Genomic DNA, 12,404 nt, shown 5'->3' on the forward strand with positions numbered 1-12,404 from the left:
ACCAGGGTGACTCCACATTTAGACTCGTTGTCTTTAGACAAAAGGCAAGAATGATATCGAGCTTCCCAGCTACACCTGCTTAATTACAATCACTACAAGGAGTCGGACAAAAACTGTCCCAGAATAAAGGCTTATATACTGCTTAGTGAAAAAAAAACAAGGGGGCAGTTAGGAGAACTGACTTCCTAGCATGGCAGTTTCCTAAATGCCCACAAGGTCCCTTAAGTAGAAGGACTGTATTCTGCCCGAGCCCCTGAACTGGATTAGTTTGAGACATGTAAGAGTAACAATGATGAAAGTCAGAAAAAGAACCAAAAAGGCAAAATAAGAAAAGCTGAAGCAGAAGGAAAGAAGCAAACCTTTCCAAGTTGATACTCATAAAACTGAGGCCATGCAAACCAGAAGGCAGCATGGGCTACTTGGTGGAACAGACATCTTTTCAAATTAGATGCAATAACTATTTTTTTTTTTTTTAAACACAGAAAGGAAGCTCAGGGAAATCTAAGTCTGATATATCAGTTTGTTGGATTTTTGACAAAGAAGCCCAGAAATCTGCCTAATTACTTTCAGCAGACAACTTTTATAGATGCAGAAGCACAGCGGGAATAGCATTAGTATCAGTGATCAGTGACACAGGGAAAGAAAAGGCGGCATCACAAGGGACTCTGGGTCCTCCCCTCCCCTTTATTACATGTAGGCAGAAAACAGTGTTTTTCTCCCATTTGCTTACAAGGAAGGGAACTCAGAGCTCCAAGTCATTTCACACAATTCTCTGGGCAGCTTGGGTACACCACTAGCTGGCTAGAGCATGCCTTCTTGGGTGGGAGTCTGCACTCCTGAGCAGAAGTGACAAAGCAGCCAGAGCTGATGCAGCACCCTAGCGACACCACTAAAAACGTCCTCTGTCCTCCAGGGCTAACGTTGGGTCGTCATGTATAAACGGGGCTTGGGAACTCCAGCCCTAGCTTACTACTCACCCAAGCAGCCATCCACCTGGCTCGAGAAGTGAGGCATGGTATGGGAGGCAGCACAGAAACGAACGCTGACGGGAATACTTTCCGAGTCAGGGAGAGGTGCAGAGACAGGAGGACTGACTACAGATAAACATGTAACTAGTCACCTCCTGCCCTCCACAATCTCTGTGGGCAGAAAGCCCGGTTGATAGCACATTCCTCTCCCAAGGGAATTGCTTTATTCAGAGTAGGTACCAGACTTTGTGCTCTTACACTTGCAAATAAAAAAAGTGACCTGCAAAAGATGATGATTTCAACTTCTGATTGGTAAAGGCAGCACCTAAAAAACCCTCTTAAGTTCCTGTGCTAGTTTTTCCCACCCCCCATTAGAAACATGCATAGGCTTTTGTTTTGGGTTGCTTTTGGTAACCCATAATCTTGCAACATCAAGTTTGAAGGCAAGGTCAAGACTGCTATATGAAACCATCCACCAACCAAAACGATGCATCGCTTCTTCCCCCACCCTGAAACACAACATGAGATCTCAAGGCAGATCATCCTGCAGCTCTCCAAAAGTTCTGCAAACAGGAAGGATACAAAAATAGCAAACAGCTCAAATTTCAGGTAAGAGCAAGCAGAAAATTGTTTTATATTGACTGCAAGCCTTTGTCACCAGAGTCAGCATAAGGAACTCCTTTATTTAAAAAAAAAATCTTTTGCAGGTCTCCCTTTTAAGGCCTTAAGTGTCATTACAGAAAGAAGAATTCATTTTGTCTTGTGCTTGCAATTGCTGCCCCCTAGCGCAGCAACAACATCTCCTACAATTTAACAGTTACAGTGTCTAGCTGTCCACGACCGTGCAAAATACAGACAGGGAGGGACAGAACTATCAACATGTGTTTAAGCTTGTTGCAGATAACTTATGTCAAGGACAGTATTTATGTGCCAAATGTTTTAAACAACCACACAAACAGCCAGGTGTTGAGCAACTGCAATACTGCTGCAACTCAAATTCTCAACATCAGCCACAGCAAAAAAAAAAAAAAAAAAAAAAAGGAAAAGAGAAAAAGAAAAATCAAGCACTGTTATGGACACAGAAGAGTTCATCTTCATTGGGCAGAGTAGTGAGAATTGTGTTCCCAGAATGAAGATCGAATGTTGCAGGTGACTTGGGATAACAAGTCAAATCAAAACCAGTGCAGATCTCAGCACAGAGATGACAAACATCAGCTGGGGCCAGTTCCAGAGAGTGGATTGTCATGGCAGAAGATCCTGTTGCTTAGTAAAGCGATATCCACAAAGAAGAGGGGAGCACTACCCTTCTCTCCCAAAGTTCAGTCATTAGTTAAGGAACCTTAAGACAATTTCTCAAGCTGCAGCAACAGGATAACTGTTGGGTCTTTAGAGATTCAGTGCCAGAGCTGTTTTGGGTTCAGAGGAAGCAGAGGGAGTCTTTTGCGCCAAATCTATAAAGAAAACAGCAACAGAAAGACATCAGTTCTCACTAGGAAGAGGGACGAGATCAATCGTGTCCATGACTGACAAACACAATTTCAGAGCTCCTCAATACTTCAGTGTTTGATTGCATTCTCTTGAAAACCCAGACTTCATGTTTGATATGGAATGCCAACCTTTCTTCTGCTCTGAAATTTGAGAATATCCAGCTGCCCAAAGAAGAAAACTATGTGGACAGAGTCTTGAATAGTCATTAATAGACTCCTCAAAGGAAAAGTCTCTATTTACCCCAGTCCAAGACAGAACTGCTGAACTCAGCATACAGTTTAAGTCCATAAACTCTGGTCATTCACTGTTTCTAAATAAAACCTAGTTTAGCACTAGCTTAGGCAGACATCATATGTATAAGGCATGAGACATAATAAGCATTCCAGAAGGAGAGAGACAAAAGATGCTGTACACTTAATACCAAGAGGCATGAAAACACTGGCCTATTTTATCACTGTAGCATAAGATACTGCAAACTCCACCTGGCTTTGTATGCATTTTGTTAAACAAAAAACATCTAGTCAAAGCACTAGCTCTTTGGTAGAGCCTTCATCTTTCCCTACACACCATAGTAGGGAACTCAGGTAAAATTTCTAACACAGAGCACAGCCCTCTCAAGACCGAAACTGCTGACCGAAGAGTCAATGCCACCGAGTACCTGGCAGGGATACCACAAGAGCTTGCTTCCAACTGCGTAACTAGAAATGGGAAAGATTTTGGCTCCGACTTCATCTCTACTAGAGATCTTCCATTTTGTAAGGTCATCATGGGATCCTAACAGTAGCTAGCTAACACAGCCTGCTGACATCCATACCTCCATCGGAAAGGGACAGTTTTTCCAATTCAGCTTCAAGCTCAGCATCAGAAATGGCAGGGTTCAGTGGCTTCTGGGAAACAGGAGGCAGATCTACAGGCTCCTTAGTCGAGTCCTGGAGGAGACTATCCAGCTCCTTCTCAAGTTCCTCAGTGTCCGTCTCTGCCAATTAAAGTAAACTTTCAGTTGCAAGCAGAAATAAGTAGCATCTTCACAGCATACAACAAAGGCAGTAGGCAAAGAACTAGATGTGAGTAGCCATACTGCAAGTAACAGTCAGTATCTGAATATCTCCTTCTAGCTGCAAGGAGGATCTTCTGCAACTCCCGATGAGGAGAGGACCGGATCCTGCTTTCACCTTGGACAGGCTTCTTGTTCCCCAGACAGGCGGCTTCTCACATAAATTAATGTCCAAGTTTAACAGAGGCATTACTACACATCCCTCCCACTACTCATAATAAGAAGCAACTCCCCATGTTTCCTCCATAAACAAAAACCCAGTCCTGATCTCGGGAGAAGCCTTTGGGCTGCAGCGTCTAAGGGCAGGAAAACATTTCAACAAAGACAAACAAGCTGCAGCAACACACAGGCCAGAGGAAAAAGACCACCACAAGCAGCAGTGACTCTAAAAATAAGTTTAAAAATCAACATTATACAACTCTGAATTGAAATCCACCACCAGTCTGAGACCTGCAGAGATTTGGGGATGCATAAATGCCAAATCCCCTGCAACCCACTGTCAGGGAAGAGAGCTCCTTGTCAATTCTCATTCCCTCTAAAGGTACCAGTAGGTACATCCTTGGTATTTCAGCAGCTGCCTACCCTCCCAGGAAGGAGCGCTAGTCATAAGCGGGGACAGAGGGGAAGGGTGAACAGCAGTAGCATTCTGGGCCAGCAGTGGCCGGGGGGAGAAAAGAGAAGATGAGCAAGGCATGAAAACCCCAAAACATACCTAGACCATTGATCCCCACTCCAGCCAGAGTCTGAGCTACTTCATCTTGAGTGTCACAGAGCTGAGGAGAAATACACAGAATTTGATAGAGAATACAAACTGATCTTATGTCTTGGTGTAGTCAGTTATGGCAAGAGTAGAGATAAAAAAGAAAATGAAAAAAAAACCACCAACAAATTAAAAGTCGACTTAAAGGCAACAGGTACTGGCACAAAAGAGGTACAACATGATTGGTGTTTTAGTAGTGAAAGAAACAACATGGAAGATGATTTAACAAGTGCTATGAGATTATAGGCTAGGCCATTTTAAGATCCCATTTTTATGCATGTAGTTGCATTCCAGTTTCCAAAAGCATCACTTATTTCTTTTTAATACATTGTGCTAAACATTTGCTAATGAGAGCTGCGTGCTTGCACAAATATGGCTAACCAGAAGAACACATGAAGTACATAAGTGTAGCGTACTAGCCAGCAATAAATGAAAATACGTAAAACCAAACAGAGTCGGTTATTTGAAGACTTCTGCTTTTTTGTTTAAAAAGATCGAGATTAAGTCAGTTTGCTCTGATGACATGCAGAACAGAAACAAAACAGTGTCAGAAGCCTCAGCATTAATATCTGGGCAAGTTTTCTATGCACATCCACCCACTACTCGCTCATTTATGCAGATGTGCTCTTATTTCAGTACCTCTTGTATCTGATCCACCAGGTTCTCAGCCTTCTCCACAGTTATATCTTTCATAGACAGTTTCAGAGCTCCCACACCGGCTTGATAGGCATTAAATACCTTAACAAAGGGAAAGACGTATAATGCTGAATGAGCAAGAGCAAACAACAGGCAGTGCAAGCTCCTTTCAAGACCCATTATCTAAGCAGAGCCTCCAGAGCAGTATTAGCACAGAAGGAGAAAACGGAACCCCAAGTGGGTTTCCTCACAGCAATACCCCAAGATCAGACTTGCCTTCTCCTAGGGCAGAGAAAGAAGTCTCACCAGCTTACTTGCACCCCTCAGATAGGAGCTCCCACAAGAAGGTAAGCAGCACAAATGAAAAGAGCAGAGCTGAAGTGAGAAGTGCAAAACAAAATGAACACACTACCATCTGATCGGTCTGGGAGGCATATATACGATCCAAGATCCCTTGCACTGCATCCAGCTTGGAATGCAGCTCTTCGATGCGCCTTTCTGTCCTTCGTTTGGACTTCAAACATCTCAGCGCCTGGAGACATTAGATACACAGGCTTGGATCACAAACCAGCAGCAGCCAAAGGAAGTACATCTTCTCAGAATTGCAATCCCTGTACAGCAAGGCACATACGACACCTGGCTTTAAGAGCTAGGTAATTCTACTTCTTTTCACCATACCACTTTGGGCAAATACATGCCTACTGCCACCTGAAGGAGCTCTTTGGCCTCAGAAACACACTTGTACACATCTAAGATCAAGCATACAATACCAAATGCTAGGCACTATCTGTAGCGATAAAACAGTTCCAAGATGTTTAACTTGTAGTTCTTCCCAAGCAGAACAGTACTTACCAATTGCTTTTTCCCAGCTCTACAAGCATTCCGGGCATCCTCTTTACACCTGTACAGAGGCAAAAAGGAAAAGGAGCTTATTCCTTTGCAACTAGTAGCTATTTACAAATCCGCTACCAGCATCACTACCTTGCTCTAAGCTACAGGTGGCTGAGTACCAGTATATTTCAAATACAGCCACCATTAAGGCATTGGAGCATTTCCACAGATAGCCCTTGAATGCGTTCCAAATCTTGGTGCAACTTCGACATCCACTCACTGCCCGTTGCTTTCACGTGGATACCGAACATGGACGGGAAAACCTGTCCTACCCCACGTACTGTAACCAGTGCATTTACCAAACAAGGAAGAATGATTGGCACTTAAAGAGGACAGCTTCATTCTTAACTATGTCACAGGAATACAAAGCTCTACATCACAGGGAAGTTCTTCCCACCACCCGTCCCCAAATTACTTCTCTGCTTCCTGGGAAAGGGACTCCACCTTCTGTGACAGCAGCCGTTCACTTTGCATCAACTGATATACTCCAATGTCCACATCATTCATTGGAGAGACTTTGGCATGAAGACCTCGGGCAAACTTCACTATCTAAAGAAAGAGAACCACATTCTTGAGTCACTTGTCTCCAGAATTTGTGCTTGCACTAGAATTCCTCTCTAATGGAAAGAGGAGATGCTTTGCACACCTACAACTTTATTCAAGGCCAATTGTCATATAATCCAATACTAAGCTAGACAGGATGAAGATACCTCAACGTGAAACCAGAGGGCTTCAGTAGAACACCCTGAAGACGTGAAAGCACTAGGACAGTTTTACAGATACTACCAATTTAGACACCTACTGTACGGTTATGCTATGCTTTGAACGGTATTTGGCAGTGTCACACTTCCAAGAACTTCAGTTCTGTACAACGCAGAACAGTGTGGACAAACATGCCGCATCTGAGATCACAGAGCCTGCATTCTCTGTAGTTCCTGTCAAACAGGAAAACCTTTTCACAGGAAGTGGAGCACTGATTCTAATTTGTGGAACAATTGCAACGTGGATAGCTCAGAGATTCTAATCTTCTGCAAGTTTTCAAGCGGCTCTCAGGTTCTCTGCAAGACCAGTATCCTGAAATGTTGTGCAGCGTTCCTGGGAATTGTCAGCCTGTAAGCGTAAAGCTAGTTGCTTTACTGCCAGTTTGCTAGCTGTCAAATTACATGCGTAACGTTACAAACGTTTGAAGGGGGAAAATAGGAACCTATCATGCAAAAAACATTTAGTTTTGCCTATAGTGAGCTTCAATGTTTGGAAAAGTTAGTTCTGTGTACTCCAACATCAACATTTAGCTAAAAGTGAGTGCTCTTTCAGCCATATGAAATGCAAGACAGGGATTATACCACCCAAAAGCAGTCACCTTTACCCTGTACCTTCTCTCCATTCTGTTCCAGGATTGTGACCCTCTTTTCCTTCTGCAACTGCAGCAGCAACAAGTAGAACGTCCTTTCATCTGGACAAACGTTGGCACAGAGGGAACGCAGCTCTGAGAGGGCAACAACAGGGTGAGAAGAGAGCGCGGAGTTCTGATATAAGCGATAAACTTCCTCGGCCTTTTCCTGAAAGGAAGCAACAAAACTATCCGTTAGTTTATACAGGACTATTCCTTTTCCCACAAGGACTGCCAAGGCCACACCTGCTCCCTCCCACACACCTAAAGGTGAAAAGTTGGAGGCATCACATTTGGGTGAGACAAGGATTTTCAAAATGAGCTGTATGTGAAATTCAGAAGGTGCATAAGGATTCATAATGCTCTAAAAATACCACCATTAAAGGAATGCAAAAATATCACAGTTTTCCACTGGAGCCAGAATTACACCATCCGTGTTTGTTCCCTGTGCAAATGCCATGGAAAACATTAGCACCACGCAGTCAGCAAGTCGGTCACTGCTACGTTTCTTGAAGTTTTCCCCTCGGTTTCAGCTTGTCTTTAATCCACGCTCTAGTTGCACTCAAGAATCATTTTGCATCATTTATATTTGGGCAGAGAAAAAAGAAAGATTTCCCCATTTCAAGCGAGAAGCACGTAACTGGAGTTACAGTCCACTCAAGACTAAAGAAACAACTCTTTCTGCTTCCATCCACCCTCAAATTCCACATCAAAGCTTGTGGTTTTCCAGGCACCTTTATAAAAGGTTTCTCTCCCTTCCCAAACATACACCTCCTGAAAGGACCACAGAATGCCTACTGCAGAGGAAATACGCTGTGTGCTATCAGAGTAACTATAACATCTAAAGAGTTCTTTCATGTCTGCCAGTCCCAGTCATTTAGAGGCCACTTGCATACAACAGCAGCAAGTCCTGGTGCTGTTTTTAAACAGAGTAACAACTTTTTTTTCCCCCCCTTCCTTTAAAAAAAAAAAAGGAAAAAGAAAAGAAAAAGCTTAGCAACACTGAGAAAATGACCCAAGGTCTCAACTGTGTCAGCACAGCACCATCCAAGTTAGACTGAGCAACAATGAGCTGTATGAATTCACAATGCAACCCACAGGTCTACCACTAACAACGTGCCACAGAAAAGGGTCTTTGACAGGACGTAACAGCAGTTCACATCATGTCTGAAAAGGCAAGCTGAAAGCACGAACTCTGAAGCGAAAGCAGCCTTTAATGAAGCACATGCGAGTTCAGCAGAGACATGATACATTGGAGTGACAGCCAGTGACATCTAAGTCACCCATTTCTCCCCACAACAGATGGCACTCAATCTGCAAGTTTCTCTCGTATACTATACTTCCACTAACTTAAACCTGGGATTTACAGTGGTCTCACAGTACACTATTAGGCTTCCTAGAGAACGAGGCAAGCCGGTCATCTATTTCTTCAAAGTCAGTGAAAAATCATTACATTAATTTCAAGAAACATCTGTAAATACAAACTATTTCTTATTCATGAGTTATTACTCCACCCATCTCTCTAAATGTTTAAAAAAACACTTAAGAAGTACAAAAGCAGCCTTCTATTCAACCCTGACATTTCCCTGCTAGCGCATAAAAATCACTCATTACTTTCTTTTCTTTTTTTTTCCCTTTTTTTTTTTTGAGATGCATAAGAAAGCTCCAGACAACGCTTACCTGAAGTAGCTCCACAAAAATCAGAACTTCTTCCTCCTCAGGTACTTTACTGTCACCCAGCACACTTGACAGAGTCCACTTCAGGGGTTTCAGAATGAAGACTCCCACACCCCAAGAGATCCAGCTGCTGTCTACACTGGCCATGAAGTCCGACTCTCTCTGCATTTTGCCACGTCTGCAGAAAAGAAATGCATGTGTTACTGAACTGAATATGGCCAACCCTGAATCCTTACAGAGGAAGGAAAAACTAGCAGCAAGCAAGAGCGCTGAATTGGAGAATGATTAACCGAAACTTTGTTCTACACACTGTACATTGATAATCCTGGCAGAGTCCTCTGCTACCAGCTTGTATCTGAAGTTTGACTTGTTATATCAACTAAAGTGCACAGACCACGTTTCCTCTCCTCCCAGGCTCCCTCTCAACACGAGGACATTTTGTTCCCAGTTTTTCTAGATGCACAAGTTTCTCCTTCATGTTTTCTCTTCCATGAAATTGACTGGGGAAGTCACTTTTTTACAGCACAAAGCATCTTCATACTCTCCCATGCTCCCAGTACTTATCACATACATGCGCAACCATCCCCTCCACCAAGCCTCCCTTCATATCCCCTTTTACCCTCCAGTTATCCAGCATCCTGCAGGGCATCTCCCTGCCATGCATTCAGCAGACATCTTCCAGGCTGCCTGCCGTCCGGCACAGCACAGAGCTCCCCATGCCACCTTTCCCCACGCTGGCAAGGGCTGCCTGCGCACTCCTGTGGCACAGCATGCCCCCCACATCCACGCATCGCCCCCCTACATGCATCCGCCTCCAGGGACTGCCCTCCCCACACGGAGCAGCCCCTCACATCCCCGCTCCCATGCACAAGCCTCCTGCTGCAGCCCCTCTGCCATGCCCAGCAGCCCCTGGCACCTCCACGCGCAGAGCGCCCCTCTTCCCAAACACCCCCTCCCCGCACAGGGCTCCCTCTCTATGCGCTCGCCTTGCACAGAGCCCCTCACCCATGCATGGGGCTCCCCCATTCACCCTCTGCATGCACAGGGCTCCCCCCAACACCCCCTCCCTGTGCACGGCCCCCTGCCCCCAAAGGCATCTTCTCGCGCAAGCCCCTACCCCGAACCCTGCTCCCTGTGCCCAGCTGCACCCCCTCCCTCACAGAGAGCCCCCGGGCTCCCCTCCAGCCCTTCTTTATCCCCCGAACCCCTTGCATCCTAGGGCAGCCCACCCGCAGGCCCAAGGGTCTCCCCCCTTGGTCCATTCTGCCCCTCTCCCAGGCCCGTTTCCCCCCTCTCCTCCTGCCCCCCCCCCCCAGGGGGGCCTGCTCTCCCCCCAGACCTGTTACCATCCCCCAGGCCCTGCTCAGGCCTGTTATCCTCTCCTGCTCACCCCCACCCCGGGCTCATTGCCTCCCGCCAGGCCTGCTGCCCCTCTCCAAGCCTGTTGCTCCCCCCAGCCCCGTTACCATGCCCAGACCCTCTCTCAGGCCTGTTGCCTCCCTCGCAGGCCCGCTGCCCCCCTCAGGTTCCCCCTCGAGGCTTGCTGCCCCCCCCGGCCCCCTCCCAAGCCCGCTGCCCCTTCAGGCCTCCTCCCACAGCTCGTTGCCCCCCCCCCCCCCGCGGCCCACTGCCACCCTCAGGCCCCCCCCTGCGGCTCACTGCCCCCCCGAGCCCCCCCTCCCTCTAGGCCCCTCCCGCGGCTCGTTTCCCCCCCCACCAAGCTGCCCTCAAGTCCCCCTCAGGCCCGCTGCCCCCAGGCCCCCCCCCGAGGCCCGCTGCCCCTCAGGACCCCCCGCCCGAGGCCTACTGCCCTCCCCCGAGGCCCACCACCCTCAGGGGCCCCCCGCCCGCTGCCCCCTAGCCTCCCCCCGAGGCCCCGCCGCGGCGGTACCTGAGGAGCTCGCGGAGGACGGCGCCGAGGCCCAGCGGGACGCTGCCGCGCCGCTCGAAGCCCTGCTGCAGCTCGCGCAGGCAGGTGCGCACGGCGCCCCGGCGGCGGCCGCGGGCCAGCACCAGCCCGACCCAGAAGGCCATCTTGCTGTCCCACTCGGTGCTGTTCACCTCGCGGCTCTGCTTGAAGGCCGAGAAGAGGAAAGCCATGCGCTCGTCGTCCGTCTCCCACTCGGGCGGCAGGTCCCCCGCCGGCGCCGGCCCAGGCGCCGCCCGCCCCGGGCTGCACATCGACGCGAGGCCCCGGCGCCGCCGCCGCGGCCCGGCCCGGCCCGGCCCGGCCCACCACCGCCGCCTGCCCGCCGGCTGGACGAGCCGCGCATGCGCATACAGCCACCAACCCCCCCCCCCGCTGCCCTTTGTGTGGACCAGCCCCGCGCCACCCCCCCCGCCGCCGCCGCCGCCGCCCGGCGTGGTACGGCCCTGCGCATGCGCGCCGAGCGCCGGCCGGCTGCGCGCACCCTTCCCCCTCCGCCTCTTTCCCGCAATGCATTGCGGCGGCCGCTTTGGAGGCGGGGTTCGCTCCCTCCCCCGCTGGCCTCGCGGAGGGGGGGGGGCGGGCTGTGACGCAAGCGTGGCGTCACGGGCTGACGTCGCGGCGGGGAAGTGGCGTCATTGTGCGGGGGAAAGGTCGCCGCCGTCGCCTCGCCGCTCTCGCCCGGCTGGGGTCGCACGGCGCTGGGCCTGGCTGCTGCCTGGCCTAGTCCGGCCTGGCCCGGCCCGGCCCACAGAGCTGGGAATTTCGCTGGGAATGCTGAGAGCGCGCGAGGTCTCCTGGTTCCCGCCTTCAGCAAAACGCGCTCTGGGCAGCCGCGCGGCACCGGCCGGGGGCTTTGTCAGCGCTTCACACCCCCTCGGAGAGGGAGCGCCGACAACCGTGAAGCCTCTGGGTTGAGCAACCTGAGGGCTTTGGTGCATTTCTAAGCCCGTGAGTCCTGCCGCATCCTCTAGGCCAAAGCCGGTAAACCAAGATCAGAGACAAGCAAGTCCCTGGCAGAAGCTGGAAGAGCAGTGGTTTCACACGAGGCTGACATGTCGAGGGACTGACTGACCTCAAGGCTGCAGATCTGCTCTAGGAGTACGGCGGGACTGTGGCACCTGGCGGAGACTGTGCTGTTGTCATTTTGTTTCTGTTTTCTTGCTTTATTTGTATTGCTGCTACGCCCCAACGAAGCCCAGAGCTCCGCAGTGCTGTACCCGGAGGCGCAGCCGGCAGACGATGCCCGGACAGCCTCACGGGAGGGTTGGCCAGGTCAGCCGCGGCTCTGCCCGGCCAAGCCTTGCAAGCCTCCGACGCTGGAGATCCCCCTGGCTCCCTGGGGGTCTCTTCCAGGGCTGCGCTGTCCTCCTACTGAAAATCACCTTCCTGAGGTCCAAACTGAGCCTAATTAAACAGATTCTGAGCGCGGAATCATCTGCAGGGTCAGAGTTGTGCAATCGTTGATCAAAACGGCGTGTTTGCGCATACCTCTGCTCGGCTCAACTGAACGGCTTGGCTGAGCCGTGACCCAGGGACGCGCGACATCGTGCTCGACAGCCAGGATCATCCACCCAGCGCCACACAGAGCTGGCGCTTGTTACGGTAGCAGG

At 49.6% G+C, this 12,404-nt stretch overlaps 1 protein-coding gene across 1 annotated transcript; it reads right to left on the bottom strand.

The window, feature by feature from the left end:
* Positions 1–560: 560 nt before the first annotated feature.
* On the bottom strand, positions 561–11,084 carry CHMP7 (charged multivesicular body protein 7). The gene is made up of 10 exons (XM_068921011.1): positions 10,756–11,084; positions 8,868–9,042; positions 7,171–7,356; positions 6,213–6,346; positions 5,759–5,807; positions 5,319–5,438; positions 4,910–5,008; positions 4,223–4,283; positions 3,271–3,432; positions 561–2,419 (listed from the first exon to the last, which is right to left on the bottom strand). Exons 1-10 carry the CDS (start codon positions 11,043–11,045, stop codon positions 2,355–2,357), a joined length of 1,341 nt encoding a protein of 446 aa, XP_068777112.1. The 5' UTR covers positions 11,046–11,084; the 3' UTR covers positions 561–2,354.
* Between the last annotated feature and the right edge of the window lie 1,320 nt (positions 11,085–12,404).

This window comes from Struthio camelus, chromosome 27, assembly GCF_040807025.1.
Source record: "Struthio camelus isolate bStrCam1 chromosome 27, bStrCam1.hap1, whole genome shotgun sequence".
In the NCBI taxonomy this organism is placed as follows: Eukaryota; Metazoa; Chordata; class Aves; order Struthioniformes; family Struthionidae; genus Struthio; species Struthio camelus.

Coding starts and splice junctions, on each gene's coding strand:
- CHMP7 (XM_068921011.1), bottom strand. CDS start 11,045: ATGTGCAGCCCGGGGCGGGCGGCGCCTGGGCCGGCGCCGGCGGGGGAC. Junction 5,808..6,212: donor CTTTCCCAGGAAGCAGAGAA/GTAATTTGGGGA, acceptor GCCTCTGTACAG/GTGTAAAGAGGATGCCCGGA. Junction 2,420..3,270: donor ACTGTCCCTTTCCGATGGAG/GTATGGATGTCA, acceptor TTTTCTTTATAG/ATTTGGCGCAAAAGACTCCC.